The sequence below is a fragment of the Leuciscus leuciscus genome (assembly GCF_965113295.1).
Source record: "Leuciscus leuciscus genome assembly, chromosome: 21".
In the NCBI taxonomy this organism is placed as follows: domain Eukaryota; kingdom Metazoa; phylum Chordata; class Actinopteri; order Cypriniformes; family Leuciscidae; genus Leuciscus; species Leuciscus leuciscus.
The window spans coordinates 35,011,769-35,038,169 of record NC_138745.1 but is presented as its reverse complement, the minus strand read 5'-3'; the positions used below and the strand labels follow the sequence as shown (position 1 = coordinate 35,038,169).

The 26,401-nt window shown below is 41.4% G+C and overlaps 1 protein-coding gene across 6 annotated transcripts in view; it reads left to right on the top strand.

Moving 5' to 3' along the window:
- Window positions 1-16,455, top strand: part of LOC309485168 (uncharacterized protein) — a 42,649-nt gene extending 26,194 nt beyond the window's left edge. The window contains exons 9-17 of one of the 6 annotated variants that reach the window (XM_082151838.1): window positions 199-3,130; window positions 3,179-7,473; window positions 12,314-12,433; window positions 12,554-12,738; window positions 14,720-14,880; window positions 15,101-15,346; window positions 15,589-15,751; window positions 15,941-16,043; window positions 16,179-16,455. In XM_082151838.1, the coding sequence (XP_082007964.1) occupies window positions 199-3,130; window positions 3,179-7,473; window positions 12,314-12,433; window positions 12,554-12,738; window positions 14,720-14,880; window positions 15,101-15,346; window positions 15,589-15,751; window positions 15,941-16,043; window positions 16,179-16,288 (8,315 nt within the window). In that variant the 3' untranslated portion in view covers window positions 16,289-16,455. Of the gene's footprint in view, window positions 1-198; window positions 7,474-12,313; window positions 12,434-12,553; window positions 12,739-14,719; window positions 14,881-15,100; window positions 15,347-15,588; window positions 15,752-15,940; window positions 16,044-16,178 lie in introns of all 6 variants that reach the window. The other 5 variants (XM_082151840.1, XM_082151841.1, XM_082151839.1 and 2 more) reach the window with 5 other exon arrangements.
- The last annotated feature ends 9,946 nt before the right edge of the window (window positions 16,456-26,401 follow it).

Below are 26,401 nucleotides of genomic sequence, written 5' to 3'. Positions count from 1 at the left end.
TTATGTTTTTTGTTTTGAATGACCAGATCAGATCTGTTATGAGTTGCATTTATATAAGTTAAACAGTTTGTGAAACATGGAATTCCCAAATTTGATTTTAATTTGATTTGTGAAATAACAGATCAAATTATGAATAAATACAAATATATAAAACATTTTTAAGTTTAAATATATAAATATATTTACTGCCTCTTACAGAAAAAGTGGATACAACAAAGATAATGGAAACCACAAAAACAGAAAGTAAGGCTATGGAGACGACAACTCCAGAAAGTACCACAACCGAGAACACAACAGCAAAAAGAATCTTAACTGAGACCACAACACCGGGCACCACAAAAAAAGAAAGTACGACCACAGGCAAAACAACTCCGGAAAGTACAACAACCGAGACCACATCAGCAGAAAGCACCACAACTGTGGGTACCACAACAACAGAGGGTGCCACAACCGAGACCACAAAAACAGAAAGCACCACCCCTGAGGCCACAAATGTGGTTACTACAACAACAGAAAGCACCACATCAACAGAAGGTACCACAAGTAAGACAAAAACAACAGAAAGTATCACAACTGAGACTACAACAGCCGATACCACAACAGCAGAAAGCACCACAACTGTTGGTATCACGGGAACAGAAAGTTCCACAAGCCAGACCAAAACAGCAGAAAGCACTACAACAACAGAAAGTATGACCACAGGCACAATAACTCCTGAAAATATCAAAACTGAGACCACAACAACAGAAAGCACCACAGGTGAGACCACAACAGCAGAAATTAAAACCACAGGCACATTTCCAGAACGTACAACTGTCGAGACCACAACAGCAGAGAGCACCACAACTGTGGATAGCACAACTGCAGAAAGAACCACAAGTGAGATCACAACAGCAGAAAGCACCACCCCTGAGACCACAACTGTGGGAACTACAACAACAGAAAGTACGACCACAAGCACAATTCCAGAAAGTACAACAGCCGAAACCACAAAATCAGAAAGCACCAGAACTGTGGGTACCACAACAGCAGAAAGCACCACTCCTGAGACCACAACTGTAGGTACTACAACAAAAGAAAGTGCGATTACAGGCACTACAACCCCTGGAAGTACCACAACTGAGACCACAACAGTAGAAAGCAACACACCTGAGAATGCAAGTCTGGCTACTATAACAACAGAAAGTACGACCACAAGCACAACAACTCCAGGACGTACAACAGCCGAGACCACAACTTTAGAGAGCACCACAACTGTGAGTACCACAACAGCGGAAAGTACCACAAGCGAGATCACAACAGCAGAAAGCACCACAACTGTGGTGGTTACTACAACAACAGAAAGTACGACTACAGGCACAACAACTCCTGAAAGTACCACAAGTGAGACCACAACAGCAGAAAGTAAAACCACAGGCACAACAACTCCAGAAAGTACAACAACCGAGACCACAACAGCAGAGAGCACGACAACTGTGGGCATCACAACAGCAGAAAGTACCACAAGCGAGATCACAACAGTAGAAAGCACCACAACTGTGGATACCACAACAGCGGAAAGTACCACAAGTGAGATGACAACAGCACAAAGTACCACCCCTGAGACCACAACTGTTGGTACTACTACAACAGAAAGTACCAGAGCAACAGACAGTACGACTACAGGCATAACAACTCCTGAAAGTACCACAACTGAGACCAAAACATCGGGCACTATAACAACAGAAAGTACAACCACAGCCACAACAACTCCTGAAAGTACCACAACTGAGACCACAACAGTAGAAAGCACCACACCTGAGACCAGAGCTGTGGTGGGTACTACAACAACAGAAAGCACCACAGCAACAGAAAGTACAACAGCAGAAAGCACCACAACTGAGACCACTACTGTGGTGTCTACTACAACAACAGAAAGTACAATGACAGGCACAACAACTCCTGAAAGTACCACAACGGAGACAACAACAGCAGAAAGTACCACATCTGAGACCACAACTGATGGTACTACAACAACAGAAAGTACCACAAGTGAGACCACAACAGCAGTAAGTACAACCACAGGCACAACAACTCCAGAAGGTACAATAAGTGAGACCATAACAGCAGAAAGTACAACCACAGGCACAACAATTCCAGAAAGTACAACAACCGAGACCAAAACGGCAGAGAGCACCACAACAGAGAGCACCACAACAGTGGGTACCACAACAGCGGAAAGTACCACAATTGATATCTCAGCAGCACAAAGCATCACCCCTGAGACCACAACTACTACTACAACAGAAAGTACCACAGCAACAGAAAGTACCACAAGCGAGACTACAACACCAGACACCACAACAACAGAAACTACAACCACAGCCACAAAAACTCCTGAAAGTACCACAACTGAGAACACAACAGAAGAAATCACCACCCCTGAGGCCACAAATGTGCTTACTACAACAACAGACAGCACCACAGCAACAGAAAATATAAAAAAAGAGACAACAACAGCAGAAAGCACCACAAGTGAGGGTACCATAATCGAGATCGCAACAGGAGAAAGCACCACACCCGAAACCACAGCCGTGGCTACTACAACAACAGAAAGCACTATAACAACAGAAAGTATGACTAAAGGCACAACAATTCCTGAAGGTGCAATAACCGAGACCACAACAGCAGAAAGCACCACAGCAACAGAAAATACCACAAGTGAGACAACAACAGCAAAAAGCACAACTACTGAAACCACAACACCGGGCACCACAACCACTGGAAGCACGACCACAGGCACAACAACTCCAGAAAATACAACTGCAGAGATAACAACAGCAAAAAGCACCACAACTGTGGGTACTACAACAACAGAAGGGACCAACACTGAGACCACAACACCTGGCACCACAACAGCAGAAAGCACCACACATGAGAAAGAAAGCATAACAACGACAGAAAGTACAACCACAGGCACAACAACTCAAGAAAGTACAAAAGCAGAAAGTACCACAACTGCTGGTACCACAGGAACAGAAATTACCACAAGCGAGACCACAACAGCAGAAAGCACTACAACAACAGAAAGCACGCCCACAGGGACACCAACTCCTGACAGTACCACAACTGAGACCACAACTCTGGGTACTACAACAACAGAAAGCACCACATCAACAGAAAGTACCACAAGCGAGACAACAACAGCAGAAAGCATCACAACTGAGACCACAACACCAGGCACCACAACAACAGAAAGTATGACCACAAGCACATCAACTCCTGGAAGTACCACAACTGAATCCACAACAATTGAAAGCACCACACCTGGGACCATAACTGTGGGGACTACAACAACAGAAAGCACCACAACAGCAGAAAGTACAACAGCCAAGAGCAAAACAGCAGAAACCACCACAATTGAGACCACAACTGCGGTTAGTACAACAACAGAAAGCACTCCAACAAAAAGAACAGTCACAGGCACAACAACTCCAGAAAGTACAACAGCTGAGATCACGAAAGCAGAGAGCACCACAACTGTGGAAAGTACCACAAGTGAGATGACAACAGCACAAAGTACCACCCCTGAGACCACAACTGTTGGTACAACTACAACAGAAAGTACCAGAGCAACAGACAGTACGACTACAGGCATAACAACTCCTGAAAGTACCACAACTGAGACCAAAACATCGGGCACTATAACAACAGAAAGTACAACCACAGCCACAACAACTCCTGAAAGTACCACAACTGAGACCACAACAGTAGAAAGCACCACACCTGAGACCAGAGCTGTGGTGGGTACTACAACAACAGAAAGCACCACAGCAACAGAAAGTACAACAGCAGAAAGCACCACAACTGAGACCACTACTGTGGTGTCTACTACAACAACAGAAAGTACAATGACAGGCACAACAACTCCTGAAAGTACCACAACGGAGACAACAACAGCAGAAAGTACCACATCTGAGACCACAACTGATGGTACTACAACAACAGAAAGTACCACAAGTGAGACCACAAAAGCAGTAAGTACAACCACAGGCACAACAACTCCAGAAGGTACAATAAGTGAGACCATAACAGCAGAAAGTACAACCACAGGCACAACAACTCCAGAAAGTACAACAACCGAGACCAAAACGGCAGAGAGCACCACAACAGAGAGCACCACAACAGTGGGTACCACAACAGCGGAAAGTACCACAATTGATATCTCAGCAGCACAAAGCATCACCCCTGAGACCACAACTACTACTACAACAGAAAGTACCACAGCAACAGAAAGTACCACAAGCGAGACTACAACACCAGACACCACAACAACAGAAACTACAACCACAGCCACAAAAACTCCTGAAAGTACCACAACTGAGAACACAACAGAAGAAATCACCACCCCTGAGGCCACAAATGTGCTTACTACAACAACAGACAGCACCACAGCAACAGAAAATATAAAAAAAGAGACAACAACAGCAGAAAGCACCACAAGTGAGGGTACCATAATCGAGATCGCAACAGGAGAAAGCACCACACCCAAAACCACAGCCGTGGCTACTACAACAACAGAAAGCACTATAACAACAGAAAGTATGACTAAAGGCACAACAATTCCTGAAGGTGCAATAACCGAGACCACAACAGCAGAAAGCACCACAGCAACAGAAAATACCACAAGTGAGACAACAACAGCAAAAAGCACAACTACTGAAACCACAACACCGGGCACCACAACCACTGGAAGCACGACCACAGGCACAACAACTCCAGAAAATACAACTGCAGAGATAACAACAGCAAAAAGCACCACAACTGTGGGTACTACAACAACAGAAGGGACCAACACTGAGACCACAACACCTGGCACCACAACAGCAGAAAGCACCACACATGAGAAAGAAAGCATAACAACGACAGAAAGTACAACCACAGGCACAACAACTCAAGAAAGTACAAAAGCAGAAAGTACCACAACTGCTGGTACCACAGGAACAGAAATTACCACAAGCGAGACCACAACAGCAGAAAGCACTACAACAACAGAAAGCACGCCCACAGGGACACCAACTCCTGACAGTACCACAACTGAGACCACAACTCTGGGTACTACAACAACAGAAAGCACCACATCAACAGAAAGTACCACAAGCGAGACAACAACAGCAGAAAGCATCACAACTGAGACCACAACACCAGGCACCACAACAACAGAAAGTATGACCACAAGCACATCAACTCCTGGAAGTACCACAACTGAATCCACAACAATTGAAAGCACCACACCTGGGACCATAACTGTGGGGACTACAACAACAGAAAGCACCACAACAGCAGAAAGTACAACAGCCAAGAGCAAAACAGCAGAAACCACCACAATTGAGACCACAACTGCGGTTAGTACAACAACAGAAAGCACTCCAACAAAAAGAACAGTCACAGGCACAACAACTCCAGAAAGTACAACAGCTGAGATCACGAAAGCAGAGAGCACCACAACTGTGGAAAGTACCACAAGCGAGATCACAACAGCAGAAAGCACCACCCCTGAGACCATAAGTTTAGGTACTACAACAACAGAAAGTATGACTACAGGCACAACAACTCCAGGCAGTACTACAACTGGGACCACAACAGCAGAAACCACCACAACTGAGACCACAACTGTGGGTACTACAACAACAGAAAGCACCACAGCAACAGAAAGTACCACAAGTGAGACCACAACAGCAGAAAGTACAATCACAGGCACAACAACTCCAGAAAGTACAACAGCCGAGAGCACGACAGCAGAGAGCACCATGTCTGTGGCTATCACAACAGCAGAAAGCACCACCCCTGAGACCATAACTTTAGGTACTTCAACAACAGAAAGTACAACCACAGACACAGTATCTCCTGAAAGTACAACAACAGAGACCACAACAGTAGACAGCACTACACCTGGGACCACAACTGTGGGTACTACAACAACAGAAAGCACCAAAGCTACAGAAAGTACCACAGCCGAGAGTATAACAGCCGAGACCACAACAGCGGAAAGCACTACAACTGAGCCCACAACTGTGGCTACTACAACAACAGAAAGCATTACCACAGAAAGTACGACTACAGACACAACAACTCCAGACAGTACTACAACTGAGACCACAACAGCAGTAACTACCGCACCCGAGACCACAAGTGTGGGTACTACAACAACAGAAAGCACCACAGCAACAGAAAGTACCACAAGTGAGACCACAACAGCCGAAAGTACAAATATAGGCACAACTCAAGAAAGTACAACTGCCAATACCACAACAGCCGAAAGCACCACGACTGTGGGTATCACTGTAACAGAAAGTTCCACAAGCCATACCACAACAGCAGAAGGCACTACAACAACAGAAAATATGACCACAGGCACAACAACTCCTGAAAATATCAAAACTGAGACCACAACAGTAGAAAGCACCACACCTGAGACCACAACTGTGGGTACTACAACTACAGAGAGCACCACAGCAACAGAAAGTACAACAGCCGAGACCACAACAGCACAAAGCACCACAAATGTGGGTACCACAACACCAGAAAGTACCACAAGCGAGACCACAACAGTAGAAAGCACCACATCTCAGATCACAACTGTGGGTACTACAACAACAGAAAGCACAACAGCAAGAGAAAGTACAACAGCTGAGACCACAACAGCAGAAAGCACCACAGCTGAGACCACAACTGTGGCTACTACAACAACGGAAAGCACTACAACAGAAAGTACGACTGCAGGCAAAACAACTCCAAACAGTACCACAATTGAGACTACAACAACAGAAAGCACCACAGCAACAGAAAGTACAAGTGAGACCACAACAGCAGAAATTACAACCACAGGCACAACATTTCCAGAACGTACAACTGCCGAGACCACAACAGCAGAGAGCACCACAACTGTGGGTAGCACAACAGCAGAAAGTACCACAAGCGAGATCACAAGAGCAGAAAGCACCACCCCTGAGACCACAACTGTAGGAACTACAACAACAGAAAGTATGACCATAGGCACAACAACTCCTGAAAGTACCACAACTGAGAAAACAACAGTAGAAAGTACCACACCTGAGATCACATCTCTGAGTACCACAACAACAGAAAGTACGACCACAAGCACAACTCCCGAAAGTAAAACAGTCGAAACCACAACAGCAGAAAGCACCACAACTGTGGGTACCACAACACCAGAAAGTACCACAAGCAAGACCACAACAGTGGAAAGCACCACACCTGAGACCACAACTGTGGCTACTACAACAACAAAAAGCACTACAACAGAAAGTATAACTACAGATACAACAACTCCAGACAGTACCACAACTGAGACCACAACTCTGGGCACTACAACAACAGAAAGCACCACAGCAACAGAAAGTACCACAAGTGAGACCACAACTCTGGGCACTACAACAACAGAAAGCACCACAGCAACAGAAAGTACCACAAGTGAGACTACAACCACAGAAAGTACAACCACAGGCACAATAACTTCAGAAAGTACAACAGCCAAGACCACAACAGCAGAGAGCATAGGTGCCATAGGGTGCCCCGTCTCCGAGTCAGAAGGTCCTTCCTCAGAGGAATGGGCCAGGGAGGGACTATCACGAGGAGCATACGTTCTGGGAACCAGGTCCGGGTGGGCCAATAGGGAGCCACCAGAAGGACCTGCTCCTCGTCCTCCCTTACTTTGCACAGTGTTTGTGCAAGTAGGCTCACTGGGGGAAATGCATATTTGCAGAGGCCCCGGGGCCAGCTGTGTGCCAGTGCACCAGTGTTCCCTCGGTCAGGGAGTAAAACAGCTGGCATTGGGAGGTCTCTGAGGAGGCAAACAGGTCTACCTGAGCCTCCCTGAACTCTCTCCAAATCAGCTGAACCACCTGGGGGTGGAGTCGCCATTCTCCCGCGAGCACAGCTCGTGATAGCTCGTCGGCCACACGGTTGAGCACACCGGGGATACACGACGGGAGCGTAGACAACCTTGTCGGTTGATGTACGCAACGGTCGTAGTGTTGTCCGTACGGACCAGCACGTCTCTGCCCTGAAGCGGCCTTTTCAAGCGGCTCAGAGCGAGACGTACTACTAGCAACTCGAGGCAGTTAATGTGCCAATGTAGTTGGGGGCCTGTCCACTAGAGTTCTCAACGGGCCTGAAAATTACAACCCGACCCGACCCGGCCCGTGGCTTTTAAAGCCCGGACCCGATGTAACCCGACACATCAACATGAATTATCTGCCCGAACCTGGCTCGCGGCCCGACGCCGCATCGGAATTTTTTTTTCTCATACACGTATTATCATGACCAGCAGACGCGAATTCAAATCAACCTTTAATGTTCACGCCTTTTAACAATACAAACAACTGAAACAATAAACTTTAAATATATAAATAGGCTGTAGTAGCGACAGTGAATTCACCTGCGGCAAGTTTACTTTTCACCAACTCCATCTTCTTCTCCAGACTAAAGGCGTGCACGCAGCAGCGTCAGGTCTGCCCCCGCCCCTCTCCATGATGCACGTTGCACGCAGCAGCCAGACTTTCTTTACGGTGAACAGCAGCGATGATTAATAAATGTTTTGTTTTTTTACTGAGCGGAAAAGATTAAGCCCGAGGTCCGACCTGACCCGAGTCATTTGCTTATATTTTCGACCCGAACCCGCGGGTCCCGTCGGGTTTGTCGGGCCGACCCGACCCGTTGAGAACTCTACTGTCCACACCCCTGACACTGCATGCCCATTGTGCGTGGCACCCCAGCCGGTGGCAGAGGCATCTGTGAATACCACTGCATGCCTGGACATCTGTTCCAAGGGGACTCCTGCCCGGAGGAACGAGGGGTCTGACCACGGACTGAAGGTCTGGCGGCAATCCTGTGTGATTGCCACCCAGTGCTGAAGCGGTCTCATATGGAGCAGTCCAATCTGTGAGGCGCGCTGCTCTGTGAGGCGCACTGCTTCCAACTCCAACTCTTTACCGAGAAAAGAGATCCTCTGCACGGGGGCGAGTTTGCTCTTTTCCCAGTTGACCTGAAGGCCCAGCTGGCTGAGGTGCCTGAGCACGAGGTCCCTGTGTTCGCATAACTGATCTCGAGAGTGTGCCAGTATGAGCCAGTCGTCGAGATAGTTGAGGATGCGAGCGCCCTGTTCTCTCATGGGAACGAGGGCCCCCTCCGTAACTTTCGTGAAGACACGGGGAGACAGGGACAGCCCGAAGGGTAGGACCTTGTACTGATATGCTCGACCCTCGAACGAAAGCTCAGAAACGGCCTGTGTCGAGGAAGAATCGAGACATGAAAGTAAGCGTCCTTCAGGTCGATCGCTGCAAACCAATCTCGTGGACGGATGCATTCGACAATGCGTCTCTGCGTGAGTATTTTGAACGGTAGCTTGTGAAGCCTCTGATTCAAAACTCGCAGATCCAAGATCGGTCGTAACCCACCACCTTTCTTGGGTACAATGAAGTAGGGACTGTAGTGTCCTGACCTCATATCGGCTGGAGGGACAGGCTCTATCACGTCCTTCGCCAGTAGGACTGCGATCTCCGTGCGCAAGACATGAGCATCGGCCGCTCTCACTGTAGTGGAATGGATGGGCCAAAACTTGGGGGGATGCCGGGCAAACTGAATCGCATAGCTGAGCCTGATGGTCCGAATGAGCCAGCGAGACGGACTGGGGAGCGCTAATCAGGCTCGCAGAGACCGTGCAAGCGGGACCGTAGGCGAACCCGGAGTGGGGCAGTGAGGTGGAACGCAGGGGCTCGTCTCGGGGGGCTCTCTCTGGGAGGCAGCCCATAGCGGAGTCTGAAGCCTTGTTTATACTTTCGCCTGGCTCCGCAGCGCGAGTCTCCGCAGACTGCGCGCGCACCTCCCCAAACGGACAAGGCGTTTATACTTGACGCGCTCGCCGTTGTACTATTCTTTGAAACGATAGGGGGCGACTCAAGTAATTATCCTCTAAACCATCAGGAATCAGTGGTTAGAAGAAGAAGCTATACACACGTGACAATGTTTATTTTAGTACACGGCCGCCACCAATACCACACTACAAAAAGAATCGTGTAAAACCCAGTAAACCCTGAGATTATTACTAGTGACAATAAAACAAAATATTTGGATATGAGAATGTGTATACAATATAAATAAATTAACAATCTCTTATATTTTCTAATTTCACTAAACATTTCATTAAGTTTCGTGAACATTTTTATTGAACATGGACCTTTATGTTCATTAAAAATACTTTTTATGCTATTTGTTAAATGTAAGCAACTAATTTAGACGTGCAAACTGGGTGCCGGTGTGGTGAGAAGTTCGAGCTCGGCCAGATTCGGCTCGAAGTCGTTCATCTTCGGATGCGGCGCCGCACGCGTTGTTACAAAAAATGTCGCGCACACCGCCAGGCGAAATTGGGTCTTGCGAACCCAACGCGCACGACCGCCCACACTGCAATGACGTCATTTTTGCCGCGCACACCTTCGCGCTCGTGCGGACGCGTCGAGTATAAACAAGGCTTGAGTGTGCTGTGCAACACTTACCTGGTTCCACAAGGCAGGAGGTGCAGGAGGCGGCTTGGTTGCGTTCTCGAACTGCACACTGCTGCCTGCTGGCGATAGAAGAGGCAGATGAGAGGGGTGAGGATTCTCTCCCCCCACTGCTCTCTGGGCCCTCTTCGGACCCAGAGATGGAAGAAACTGCTCTTTTATTGAAAATTTGGGTATTCCTGGTTTTGAGGCCAGCGGTGGAACAATGAGGATTTTCCACCCTGCCCTCTGCAGGGGGGAGGGAGTGATGCGGTCATCGTTTCCTGGAGAGCAGTCCCTTCCACCTCTGGGTCGCCTGTCCTCGGGCCGCTTGTTTCTGGCTTTGCCTCCCTTCTTGGCAGGGGCCTGGACGGTTGGGGCGGTCTGCCTGCGACTGGCTCCACGGCGCCATTTCGGTGTTCTCCGATGGTGGCTCAACTGGCTGCGGAGCGTGAGAGGGGTGAGGGCTCCTAGGGGGTTGGTTCCCCCGAAGGAGACGCGCTCACAGTAATCCTCAGGTCTCCAATGTCACTGCCCGAAGCAACCCTCTGAGGGGGATAGGATCGAGGCAGAGGCACGGGGACTCCGCTGCTTTGCAGGAACGAGAGTTGCGACCGCAGCTCCACGATGGTCAACTTCCCACAATGGGTACATGACTCATCCACAAAAGCTGCCTCAGCGTGTTTAATGCCCAGACACACGAGGCAGCGATTATGATCATCTATCTGTGTAAGCTCTTTTAGGGACTGCTCTCACTGGTGCTGAAGCACGCATGGGAACGGTCATCACGAACACAGACAGGAATGTGCATCTGTCTGTACGCTGTCACTCGAAGTAGATTGGCCTCTCTAGCGAGATTCCTATTCGTCGGTCTTGACGTGGTGTCGACTGACCTTCCGAAAGGGAACTGGTTCCAAATGATTCAGAGGATGAATGAGCTGATTTTGATCTAACCTTTAACTGATTTGTCTAAACTAATAGAAAAAGAATGACAATTTAAAAACATGATTAATTCACAAATTGGTCATTGCTAGCTCTTAACAGACTATGATTTTAATAGATATGATTAAAAAAAAAATAGCAGCACTACCATTAGGCTATTTTTTAGCAATGCTACTGCCCAAAACTGTATGTCACAATGAGCCAGCAGTACCGATATTGGACTTGACCACCAATCATGGGTAAAATGTAATCGTTGCTAAACATTAAGCATGTGGAGAACTTAGAGGGTATTTATATGGAACACACACCACCACCCAACCCCTACCCTCCCCCGCCACCAATATTAGTGGAGGGTGCTGTATTTTTCTATATTATATTTATATTTATTAAAGACAATGTTACCTAGTGCACTTTATTTCTTAAACACCATATAGAGATTTATTTAGTGGTTAAATATTTAATCCACCATTATCGGGCAGTATCGTCAAGCTACTAATCATAACCAGTCCAGATTCAAACAAGAGCCCCATAAATCAGTGTGAAATGTTAACATCAGTGGACAGAAATGTTTTTGGTGCATTCTCTTGGCAGCACCAGGAAAATTACCAATTTAAATCTTATGGTCAGATGGATGGAAAGTGTACTATCTGTGGATCTCAAAGGAAATTATTACAAATGAAATGACCCATTGAATTCACTAGAAAGAATAATTTATTACCTTGAGGAATACAGAGCAATAATCGTTCAGGGGACCAGAATGTTAAACTCTGATTCTGTTAACATGACTCAGTGTCTTTGTGTTGTATTTCATCTCTCTGTGCTTTTCCTCTTAGATGTGAGAGATCGCTGTTCTGAACTCAGCTGCTCTGAGGATGAATGGTGTGGGAAGAAAAATGGTGTTTATGGCTGTTTATGTAACAAAGACCATCCCAGACCACAACCTGACTCTTTTGGTTGGTATCATTCAAAAAAGAAAAAAGTTTTTTTTTTTTTTTTTTTTTTTTTTTATACATTAGTTGCCTTTTTCTTTTTGAACAATTCTGACAATATTTTGTCTTTTTATCCCCTCTCAGATTTCTCAGAAACCTGTGAAAGCAGCTCTGGCTCCATATCTGTGTCTCGCTGTCAGCTCTTTGAGGCTGGTTTTCCAGCTGATGTCTTACACCTCAATGATCCCAGCTGCAAAGGAACGGTCCGGAATGGCAGAGTGGAATTCCATTTTGATAATGATGAACACATCTGTGGGACAAATCTTCTGGTAGGTTTAACTATGTATAATCTATTCAATACACAATCTAAATATTGATAGTGTCTGATAGAACCAACAGAGTTTGATCTGACCACTTGCGGAATCTCTTTGATACTTTGAGAAGTATGTAGGGAGGTCTGTAAGGATACTGAATCTGTAACAACAAAATAAAGGGCCTAAACAGACCTCCCTATAGACTTCTCAAAGTCTGAAAGAGATCCAGAGGGGAAAGATACATATCATAATGCCACAAAAGACACTGGAACTTGTGCCCACATTCTTCAATTCTACATTCTACAAATTCAATTTGACTGATACATTTTGGGATTTGTAGTTTTTAATGATATGTATAATGTTGAGTTACAAAAAAAAATAAAGTTTCTATTTACTCCAAGTGCATAGCTAGGCAGAGGCTATTTACACTTACTCCACCCAAAAGGTATTTAATAGTAGGAATAAAGTTTTCAACAGGACTTTAATTGGCCTATAATTTAAATTGGATGTTGTGTCTTCACGTTGATCAGACATTGTAAGGCTGGAAACTTACTCTGCTATTTTAAACCGATAATCGGAACAAAAGGCAGTTGAAGGATGACGTGTATAATTCAAATATTTATCTGACTACAATATAATTAATCTGACTCTATCAAAGTTGTTGTTATTCTTTAACCTCTTATTTTTTAAAGGTAAATGTCTTTCTTAGAACTGATAGGATAACGTAGGATTTAACCTGAACGTTTAGATAACGAAAGTTATAATCACTTTAGCTTTCAACATGACCAGTGATAAAAGGAAAGATTCTCAAAACCTTTAAAGCAGGCAAAGTTATTTATTAAGTTACATGTTTAAATTTACAGACAATAGAATGGAACAACATACTGTATAGAAAACGTAGTTGTAACAAATAATGCACTGTTGTGCAGAAGAGGCCGTAAAAGCCTTTCTCATAGTATGAGGTTACGCACCGGTGTGCGGGAGTGGCAGGGTTAAAGCCTTTCTCCTAGTTTGTTGATTCTCCTAGATTCTCCTAGCCAACAGTTACCTTTCCTTCTTATACCCTGAGCAAAGCATTGTTAAACATGAGTGGAATACCAACACCGAAACCGACCAAACAGGAAACCAAAAGATGAGGCAAATGGGTGGTGATCAAGAGGGGGAGAAGAACATTAACATATTCTCCTCAGTGTTTGTTTAACCAATAGTACCTAGATTGTACATTAGGATACTTTAATATCTCTATTAAGTTCACCACCATTCATTTAAGTTTATAGGCTGTCAGATGAGACCAAACATGGCATAGTTACATATTAGAACACACTAGTAAATAAACAGTATGTAGTTGAAAGCATATGTCCTGTGAAGCAAATGGTACAGACGTGTCATTGAGGTGCAAACGACTCTGTCTCTCCCGACAGAACCATCCTGGGCCTGGAGTGTCTCAACAGTCCTCAATCAGCATATTGATGAAATTCCTTGCACTAGATAGGCATTAGCATACTGTGATGACGAAGGCCATTGTGCCACGTTTAATTCACATGTATACATTTAAAAGGATTTTGAAGTACTAGGGCAGTAAAAAGTTCTGCTCATATTCACTCAGCCCTACATGACACGTGCAGCTCTTATGACCACACTCAAAACCATGGCTCCTTTCCTGGACCTTCGAGGACCTTTACTGATCAGCAGGTTCAATATGGTAGGGTCAGGAGTAGGTGTAGTGTGGGCTTTAGGGACAGGGACAAGTAATGTCCCAGTAAGGTAGCATCCATTTATTATTATTGCAGATTGTTTTATAATAGTATTACTACAATACGCTAACGTGCAATTTAGTATCTGCCACTATTTGCACTAAGTATAAATAGCATCTAACAACTTTTTTTTTTACTCAGTACAAAGAAAATACTGCTGTAGTGCAAAAAGCTGCTGCCTTTTTAAATACCTTGACTTCAATTTAGGCTAAATTACAAAATTGTATATTTGTTGTCCACAGGCTAACAGCACCCACTTCATCTATAATAACTTTATTCTGGGGACACGGAGGTCAGAAGATCGCATCATCAGCAGAGAGAAAATCCTGAAGCTTTCTTTCAGCTGTGTTTACCCTCAATCACAAACACTTTCCATGAATGTGGAAATCAACCCACTGGAGAGGTGCGAGTCAAATACAAATTCTGGTTTCAGCAACGCTACTGTTATTAGTTCACCAAAACAGAATATTAAATGTGTGTGTTTGTGTGTGTGTGTGTGTATAAAGTAAATATATGCTAATATTCTCTAAACCAAGAACATGTATGGTTTACTCCTAAAGCAGAATTTAGGAGTAGACCTAGTTTACATAGTAGTTTTACAGATCCATCCATTATTTCAACAGCATTGTGCACAAGACTCTTCCCGCTGGTGAAGGCAGATATCAGGTCCGGATGATTCCATATGAGGATGATGAGTTTACCCGGCCCTTCACTGGTCGTGTGGATGCAGAGCTCGACCAGGAGATGCATATGGAAGTTCGTGTTGAGGGGGTCGACAGCCGCCAGTTTGCCCTGGTGATGGACACGTGTTGGGCTACACCTGTGAATGATCCTGATTACAGCCTCCGCTGGGATCTCATCCTTTCAGAGTAAAGCAGGGATTTAAAAAAAAATCTTTTAAGCTTAGCCTTAACTCAATGTACCATTTTTACTGAATGAATAATCATATCACATCTAGGATTACATTACGTTACACGTCTTTCAGTTTTTCAGAACTAAAGTAAAATATAATTTTTTTTAACATGGAATGCAAATATGTGATGATTTGCAGGAGATCACTCTGTATTGACTGTCTCCAAAAGAAAGAATTTGTCATTATTGATATTCTCAGGTGTCCCAATCCAATTGACGACACAGTGGAGCTGCTGCAGAACGGCGTCTCGACATCCAGCCGTTTCTCCTTCAGGATGTTTATCTTCACTGCAAACTCCACTAAGCTTTACCTGCACTGTGCTGTTCACCTTTGCCTTCTGTCAAGCAATCGCTGCTCAACGGTGAGTTAAGTGTGCACTAATTGTGTGTCAGATTGTTCAGTTTCCTTCAGAAGACACTGACACTGAGTCTTAATGCCAAAATCTGTTTTTGGCATTATATCGCCATCTAGAGTAAAGTAGTCTGTGCGTATGCAGTAAGACACTGTTGAAGACTGTAAAAAACTCATCACATCCATTTTTAATCTTTAGAACTGTTCTTCTGGACACCAGCGGAGAGAGGGCAGGTCTCTCGACTTCCATGACAGCGCTTCCATATCCCTGGGTCCTCTGGTTTGGTCTGAACGGAGCTCAAGTAAACATTAAATTTAAAAACCTTAATGCTTCATTTTCTTTTTTTACTTATGTCAAATTTCTGTAAGATTTAATCCATATTTATTTATTTTTTGCAACTTTACCATGCACTGAACCATGTCTTGTCCCCCTTCAGACATACCGATCCCAGAAAAAGTGCAAGTGTCCAGGACACCAGGCCTGTGTGGTTCCTTGGTCATTTTGATGGTTTCACTCCTTAGTGCCTACACTTTGTTGTATGTTTAGACATACAATTACCTTTAAATTATTTGATTATACATTTCAAAAAATGTTGTGTGTCATATCTGATTTGTACACTGTACATTGGATTAGGAACAATTGACATTGAACTTATAAATTGTTCTGCTTTGACTTGCATTTGCACCTAATAATAAAGAGGAACCTTAAGTTTATGATGATAACTCTCTGTCTGGTATGGTAAAATAATAATTAATTTGATTGCTTCCTTCTTTATTTTCAATTGTACTTAAAATACTTAAAATATATTTTAAATACTCTATATATTTACTGCAACAAATGCTTTCAGCTAATAACTGTGTATTATGAGGGGGAAAAATGCTTCCTTCCTAAATAAAAATATTTTTTCGAAATCCTCATCCAGACTGTGATTATGTGAAACTGTCCGGTCCCTGTGTAATTTTATGATAGTATTAGGCCGTTTAGTTTTTCTGAAGGGTGTCCTGACCTTCGACTGCTTCTAAGGACATGGATTTAAAGGTCTATTTTTTTTTTTTTTTTTATTAACATTATCATACAGTACAGTATGTGTGTGTGTTTTGTTTAAAATATAGGAAAATATATGTAGCCTGCATACTTAAAATTAAGTTAGAACAGTAAATAACACAAACCGATGAAAAATCGGACTTGTGCTTTTTTTTTTTGTTACTTTTGATAGGAAACAAAGTCTCGGCTTACAAATTCGGTCAGTTTTATTACAAATTCAAACAACTTACCAAAAAAAACAAACAAACACCTTTAGATAGGATTTTTTCCTAAATGCACTTGATTAAGTCTACATAACGTTTACTTAACCCGTACTTCACTTAAAGGTGCACTGTGGTGATGTCGCGAATTGAAACCAAAAGAAGTTCTGTATAAAAACATAACGGTTAATTGTGGTCTTTATACACCACTGAAAACATAGTTATGTATATGATATTGCATTTCTGTCAACAGATCCTCCTAAATATTACACAATGCACCTTTAAAGGCACTGTGGAATTAAAAATTAAATATGCAAGCTTATTGCATTGCATATAGTCAGGCATGCTGATTTAGTATAGGCCATACATTCTGATTTAGCATGCCTGACTATATGCAATGCAATACGCTTGCATATTTAATAATGAATTCCACAGTGCCTTAAAAGGTGCATTGTGCATTATTGAGGAGGATATGTTGACAGAAATGCAATATACAAAAAAATAAAAAAAAATAAAAAAATAAGTCAACTGTAGTTATGAAGCAGACTACGAGGTAGATCATATGATTAACTCCACACCATTGACGGAAATGTACAGCTTTCCGTGTTTTCACTGATATACGGTAGGGGGCGCTATTACACAACTTCTGAAAGAGTACAGAATCTCCTGATTAAAGGGGTCATGAACTGAGAATTCAAATTTTCCTTGATCTTTTGACAGTTGTTAGTTCGTTATGCTATTAATCATAGACAGTGGAGGCAAGTGAAGTCTTTTTTTTTCTTTTTCGAAGAAGTCAAGTCAAGTCAAGTTTATTTATATAGCGCTTTTCACAATACAGATTGTATCAAAGCAGCTTCACAGTATTAAATTAAAATAATACATCAATGTTTGTTTCTAGTGGAAAACGTCCACATTTGGTAATGCTGATCAATAGTATTGTTGATTGATTAATTTAATTAAATATCCCCAAATATACTATAACATAACTATAACATACAACATGTTATCAAGAAGCAAAATAGTAAAAAAAAAAAAAAAAAAAAAAAAAAAAAGGAACAGAAAAAAGGGAACAGAAAAACAAGATGGAAATACAAATTACAACAAACAAAACCATTGCCAGGGGGAGGAAAGTATTATACACGCATATATAAAATCAAATAAATAAATTGTAAAATTTACACATTTTCAAAGTTCTTACAGCTTTCTTATTCACAGAGTCTCTGATACTGTCAATATAAATACATATTTCAGTTAACAAAACCATAAAATTGGGTTTTTTATTGCTAAATTTACACTTATGAATGTGAAATTTGGTCAACAGAATAAGTAAATGAATTAAGTAAAAGTATTGTTATTTTTGGTCAGGACAGTCAGTTAAGCCAAAAAGTAAATTTTCCCATACGAGTGAAAAATGTTTTAAACACTGAATATTCTCCCTAATAAACTTTTGGACCTTACCCCATAGTGTAACTGAGTATGCACAGTGCCAAAATAAGTGCAAGGCAGTTTCCTCATATTCATTACAAAAAGTACAATTTACATTTATTCCTTTTTAAAAATTTTGTAAGTAATGACTTGCTGGATAAAATCTGTGAATAAGTTTATAAGAAACTTCTTTAATCTTATTTCTAAGATGACATTTTTGTGGAAACAACCACACTTTCCTCCAGCAAATCAATTTTCCATTTAATAAGGAGGCCAAGTGAGACAAGATATACACTCACCTAAAGGATTATTAGGAACACCATACTAATACTGTGTTTGACCCCCTTTCGCCTTCAGAACTGCCTTAATTCTACGTGGCATTGATTCAACAAGGTGCTGAAAGCATTCTTTAGAAATGTTGGCCCATATTGATAGGATAGCTTCTTGCAGTTGATGGAGATTTGTGGGATGCACATCCAGGGCACGAAGCTCCCGTTCCACCACATCCCAAAGATGCTCTATTGGGTTGAGATCTGGTGACTGTGGGGGCCATTTTAGTACAGTGAACTCATTGTCATGTTCAAGAAACCAATTTGAAATGATTCGAGCTTTGTGACATGGTGCATTATCCTGCTGGAAGTAGCCATCAGAGGATGGGTACATGGTGGTCATAAAGGGATGGACATGGTCAGAAACAATGCTCAGGTAGGCTGTGGCATTTAAACGATGCCCAATTGGCACTAAGGGGCCTTAAGTGTGCCAAGAAAACATCCCCCACACCATTACACCACCACCACCAGCCTGCACAGTGGTAACAATGCATGATGGATCCATGTTCTCATTCTGTTTACGCCAAATTCTGACTCTACCATCTGAATGTCTCAACAGAAATCGAGACTCATCAGACCAGGCAACATTTTTCCAGTCTTCAACTGTCCAATTTTGGTGAGCTCGTGCAAATTGTAGCCTCTTTTTCCTATTTGTAGTGGAGATGAGTGGTACCCGGTGGGGTCTTCTGCTGTTGTAGCCCATCCGCCTCAAGGTTGTGCGTGTTGTGGCTTCACAAATGCTTTGCTGCATACCTCGGTTGTAACAAGTGGTTATTTCAGTCAAAGTTGCTCTTCTATCAGCTTGAATCAGTCGGCCCATTCTCCTCTGACCTCTAGCATCAACAAGGCATTTTCGCCCACAGGACTGCCGCATACTGGATGTTTTTCCCTTTTCACACCATTCTTTGTAAACCCTAGAAATGGTTGTGCGTGAAAATCCCAGTAACTGAGCAGATTGTGAAATACTCAGACCGGCCCGTCTGGCACCAACAACCATGCCACGCTCAAAATTGCTTAAATCACCTTTCTTTCCCATTCTGACATTCAGTTTGGAGTTCAGGAGATTGTCTTGACCAGGACCACACCCCTATATGCATTGAAGCAACTGCCATGTGATTGGTTGATTAGATAATTGCATTAATGAGAAATTGAACAGGTGTTCCTAATAATCCTTTAGGTGAGTGTAGGGCACAGTAACAATTTCTCTTTGGAAAAGAGTACGAATAGCTCTATTATTACTCTTGAGGTATGATGAAAAACACATTTTACCAACATAGGATTTAGTAACATCAAAAGACACTGAACCGGGAGAATGGTCTTTGTCTATACCTCAAAATAGCATTTGTGTAACAGAAGGGATTGAACCAAAAACCATTGCAAATTCTTTTTGAGTGACTGGTATTTTATAATAAGAAAGGAATTCATCATAAGAAAAGATTGTTCCTTCTTTATTTTATAACTGACTAACCAATTTAATATCGTTGTCAAACCAGTTCTTTAAAAAAAGAGATTTGTGTTTATAAAGAATGTTTCTGTCATTCCGGATGAAACAGCGATGCGGAGAAAAATTGTGCTTATATATTAATGACCAAGATAGGAGCACTTGTTTGTGGAAAGCAGATAACTTAGTTGGAATTTTATCTATATTATAATTACACAACAAAACAAAACTAAGACCACCAATATTTGAAAAAGCATAGTGAGGGATCAAATTCCAGACAGAAGTGGGGTTTTTTAAGTGATGCTTAATCCAATTAATCTTAAAGGTATGGTTCATTGTGGTGAAATCTAAAAAAATAAGGCCACCATTCTCATATGTGTTCATAATTACAGTCTTTTTTACATAGTGTGTTCGATTTTTCCATAAGAAATCAAATAGCATTTTATCAATATTTAAGGTTATCAAGATACAAAGATAAGGAGGCATATGTTAGTCGGGCTATACCTTCAGCCTTTGTAAGGAGAACTCTTCCTTATGAGAACTCTTCCTTCTATTATGGGGTTAAAATTCAAAGAACATCTTTTCAGCTGGTCTTTAACAATAATGATACCCAAGTATGTAACACTCTCCTTGACAGGAATGTTACTAATACTTGTTAAATCACAGTCTTTAACAGCCATTAGCTCACACTTACTGACATTGAGATAGAGACCAGAGGCATAAGAAAACTTATTAACAACATTAATTGCAATTGGAATTTGACCACTATAAAAAAATAAATAAAAAAAATCATCGTATCATCGGCTAACTGGCTTATAATAATATCTCTATTTGCAATTGAGATACCTTTAAGAATACTTTTTTTAACATAGATAATAACTGAGTTACAAGCAGGAAAAGATACGGAGAAATAGGACAACCCTGTCTAATACCTCTTTTTAAATCAAATCTAGATGTAGTTCCATGTTTGAGTTTGATTGAGCAATTTGCATTATTATACAGGGTTTCAACAGCTGCACAAAAAAAACTCACCAAACCCAAAAACCTTTAAAGAAGAAAATAAAAAAAGATGCTCCACAGTGTCAAAAAATAAAATAAAACTATTTTCATCAATCAAATATGAATAATCTAATGTATCTAAAACCAACCTTACATTATTCGAAATGTGCCTGTTTTTCATAAAACCTTTTCATATATAATATATTCTAATACATACTTGATTCTTTTAGCAAATATAGAGGCAATTCATTTATAATCATTATTCAAAAGACTAATTGGCCGCCAATTATCAGTTATAGTCAAATCTTTTTTAGGCTTAGGAATACGGGTAATTAACCCCTGAGTCATGGTAGATGGGAGGCTGGACTTAGATAAGCTTTCACAAAAAACTGAAAGAAGAAAAGGGGCTAGTTGCTCAGCAAATAACTTATAAAAGTCTGAGGTTACACCATCAGTTCCAGGAGACTTATTATTTTTTAAGTTATGAATTGAATTGGTTATTTCTTCTAAACTAATAGGTTGGTCACACACAGCCTTATCTTAAAAAAAAAAAAAAAAAAAAAAAAAAACAATTTCACTTCCACTGAATTTAAGAAGTCATTTGAGGCTTTAGCATCATATTGTGATGCATATAGATTACAGTAGAAGGTGGAGCAATACTCTGAAATCTCTTTAGGGTCCTTGGATATTTTATCATTAATTTTTAATTGATGAATAGTATTTAACGTAGCGTGATTCTTTTCTAATCTAAAGAAGTAAGGAGGTATTCTGTTCACCTTCCTCCAGCCATCTTTTCCTAGACCTTATAAAGGCTCATTCAGCCTTTTTTTTTTTTATATAGATGTTGTCTAGTTTGCTTTGTAATGCTGCCATATTTGTTTTATCTATATCTGAAAAGTTATTAGACCCTTTGTTTAGGAGTTAGGTAATTCCAAATATAATGACTGCCAACATGCCTTAAATATTTTGAAGCCTCAAATTAAAAAAGTTCCCAATTAGTGCAATATAATTTCTCTGTATTAGCCTTTTTTTTTTTTTTTTTTTTTTAATACTTAATGAGATGTGTAATCTCTATTTTTACTGATTCAATTTTCAGTAAAGAATTATTGAGTTTCCAATAAGATGATTTTGCAGGACCATAATAAGTGGATATCTGCATATTGAGAAAAATTGCTTTGTGGTCAGTAGGGGTTTGAATTATCTCAACAGAGATACTATGTAAGTCAACATTCCTAGACGTGAGCCAAAAATCTATTCTTGATTGCCTGGAGAAATCAGTATTACACCAAGTATGTTTTTTTTATTTGGATATTTTTGTCTCCAGATATCTATTAAGTCATATTTCTCCATAAAAGTTTTTAATAGCAAGTTACATGGAGTATTCTTTGGTGGCATACGATCTAGCATATTATCTGGAGCAATGTTAAAGTCTCCTCCAATACAAATTATACCAGATGGATATTTGTTTAGCCATAAGGCAATTTTGTTTTCAATCACCTCAAAAAGAGCCCTGTTTTCATTTGAAGAGTTGTAACCATACACGTTAATCAAAAAAGTGAAAATGTTATTAGTGTAAAGAACCAAAAAAATAAAATGCCCGCAAGGGTCACAGTAATAATGTAGAACATCACCAGCAAACTTATTCTTTAGTGTTAAAACACCTGCCGAACATTCAGATCCATGAGAAAACCATGCATCTTTTCCCCACTGTGATTTCCAGAAGTTACAGTCATTAACAGTTGAGTGAGACTCTTGGAAGAAACAGAAGTCGGTATTTTATTTTTTCCCAAAAAGAAAAAGAGCTTTATGCTTCACAGAATCTCTCAAACCCCTGGCATTTAGAGAGATAACAAAAATAGAAATAATGAACAAGTCAATGAACAAAGAAAGTTAAAGCAAGTGCAAAAAGAGCACAACAAGTAGTAAGCATAAACCTGAGAAACGTAGCTCATCTGAACATACTGAGAGAAAGTCCTTCCGTCAAGACATGGCAACTGGTTGCCGAAAGAAAGTAACATATGTTAACAAAAAAACAAGCCGTAATAATACAGACGCATCATCCGTAGATGTGATGGTAGCTGGTAATCGAAAACTTCGATAAAGATTGTAAAGTTCGTCGACGATAAACTGGTCCGCTAAAGGGAGTTATGATCGTAAAAGAAAGTCAGTCTTCTTATTTTAATTAATTTTTCAGCAGACGCAGGCAAACGGATCTCAGTACCATTAATGAAGGCGCGTGCACCGACATAGTAGGCAGCTTTTCCAGCTGCGCGTGCTTCTTCTACCATAGGCCACAACTTCTTCCGTCTTTCTCTGTCCAGTGGAGTAAGGTCTTCCATAAACCGCATCCCATTGTCCTTTAGATAAGCCGAAGACTTCGCTGCCTTCCATATACAATAGCATCCCTGATACCCTGATAATGCGTGAGGTAAACTGCACTATTACAGCACGAGGGACAGACTTGTTGCCAATTTCATTTAGCTTTTTCCCCAATCTGTGAACTGTATAGCAAAGGAGAATGTGCCCTTCCCTTCAGGATATGTTTGTTCACATATGCGGATGACTTCATCCCTGATGTTCTCCTTCTCCTTCTCTAGAACCCCTCTCAGCCGAAGATTCCAGCGCCTCAAATATCTCTCCATGTCAGCTAAACGAGTTTCACACATCTCAATTCGTTGCTTGCCGAGTTGCAACCGAGAAGCTAGGTGGTCAACCTTCACTTTCATATCTTTGACTTCAGCAGAGACAAAGTCCACAGTCTTTTTCAAGCCCTCAATTTTCATAGCATTGTCACTCACCAACTTTTCAAGAGAATTGGAGCACTCGTTGATTAGTGATGAAATGGATGATAGCATCGCGACCACATCTTCCAAAGTCTCCATTTTTCCTTTCTTAGAAGCAGGCTTAGTTGGCGTGTCGGGAAGATGAGTTAAGCAAAGAGTATCCAGAGTATGTCCAGGACCGGGATCAGTAACAGCAGAAAGTGCGTAATCGTGCATATCTACGGATACATCAATCATACTTTTCGCCCATTCTTTACGTTTTCCAGCACTTTTTGGCATAATTATAACACAATTACATCATTAATAAAACACACAATGGATGTGTAAGGTAACCAGTTGAAAGTAGACAGTTTACATGAGTTATAATAGTGTTTTGTCAGCAGAGCTACTAATAGTTATCTTAACATGCCGCCATCTTGGATCCACCTCCGAGAGACAAGTGAAGTCAATTAGAAGCACTCACTTCCTGGGGGTCGAGCGTACTGCGCAGACTCAAACTGAGCTTGACGACGTAGATGTGACGTGAGCAACCCGTCTGTCTTCTGATAGCTGTGCCAAGAGAAATCTAAATCATTCCCTTACGAAACTTGCAGAGACGGAGATCTTGAGTAGGAGGTGTCAATGAGCTAGGAGCAGGAGAAACTTTTAGTAGGTATTCTGATTAATTATTTTGTCATTTTGCTTCCACGTCCCCCCGATTGCCCGCGAGCTTCTCCTCCTGTCCATACGGTAATCTCTCTACTGTGCGACAGAGAGTCGTGTGGTTATGACGCAATTATTTTAGCCTATACTATATCCATTATACATTTTTGTGTTTCGTTAGAAATAAATAATGGACAAATGGAGTCTTTAAATGCCTCAGATGTAAAGTTATTCGCTGTCAAAGTGACGCCAAAATGAATGGGAGTCAATGGAATGCTAACAGCAGGTGGGGGTCTGCTAATCAATGGCGGCGCCCGGGGAAGCTTCAAAATAATATGAAACCCTGCCCCCCTGGTATTAATACAATTACCTTCCAAACGATCCTAATGCTAGGAAAGTGTTTTTTTTTGTTTGTTTTGTTTTTTCAACAATGTGAATGTCTCAGCAGTGCATTATTTGTTTGTATTTAGTGTATTTCACTGTGGATTATTTGGTAAATTTCGGAGCAGGTTTTGCAAACGGACTTTTACGATATGGATCTGCCAGCAGCACCACAAACATGTAATCATGTGTGCTCCAATGCTTGATCTGTGATCAGTGATTTCTGATGTATAATTATTCAAGTTCAGACAGATTCTCTCAAAATCGTTCATAGCCTACTGTTTATGCATCAGTAAATCAAGCCAGTGGCTAAATGATCAACTTCACTCATTTCTCTTAGTAGGATGAAAATTCTAATTATTCAGATTATTTAAACTGTGATTAAATTATATCATCAATCGGCTGCGAACAGGGTATGGGGCGCCGTTTGTAAAGCGGCTCACGCTGAAAATGACAGCAACATTTTGTCACATTTAGCTTCAAACAATGTTTAAAAAACTGGTATGAATTTTTGACAGTCACTTTTTAGCACATTTACAACAATATTTGTCAACTTAGAGATATTTTAAATAGTTAAATCTAAATATTAAATGTTACACCTAAATGTTAAATCTAAATGCTAAATCTAAATGTTAAATCTAAATATTAAATATTAAATCTAAATCTAAATCTAAATGTTAAATCTAAATGCTAAATCTAAATCTAAATGTTAAATCTAAATCTAAATGTTAAATCTAAATATTAAATCTAAATCTAAATGTTAAATCTAAATGTTAAATCTAAATGTTAAATCTAAATCTTTACAAACGACGCCCCATAAACAGGGTAGGTTGACAGTCGGTCTCTAATTTTCGCCATTACTTGTGATTGCTGGCAACTTCTCGTAGTTCGCTCGCTGTTGCTGATACGTCCTTATTGATGAGTTCGCCGATATATTGATGGTAAAGCTTTCGCTCTGCCTCGACTTCTTGTGCCATGCCGCGTACAAGACATACTCGTTGATCAAGTCGCTCTCATGCAGGCCCGGCTGCAGGATGAAATGAATGAGGGGGCAATTGAAATTGTTAAGGGGGCTTAACTTTATACCATCAATGAACAAAACACACTGATAACTCGCTTAATAAAAAGATAAGCCAGCGTCATTTATTATGCATATTGTTAGGAAGGGTTAGTTGTGACTCAACCAGGTAATATGTTGCATTCGCTACAGGATGTCAGTCACGACTCAGGAAGACAGAATCAGGTTAGGTTTACTTCAATAGTTAGGATAAAGAAACAGCAATCAGCGCGGAATGGCATAAAGGGATTTCTTCCTTTGGTTGCAATATTAACAATATGCAATTCTGTAGTTCTCTGTGTGTGGTTCTAAATAAACAGAGAGAAGGAATAATTACTAACTGCAATAATAACATCAC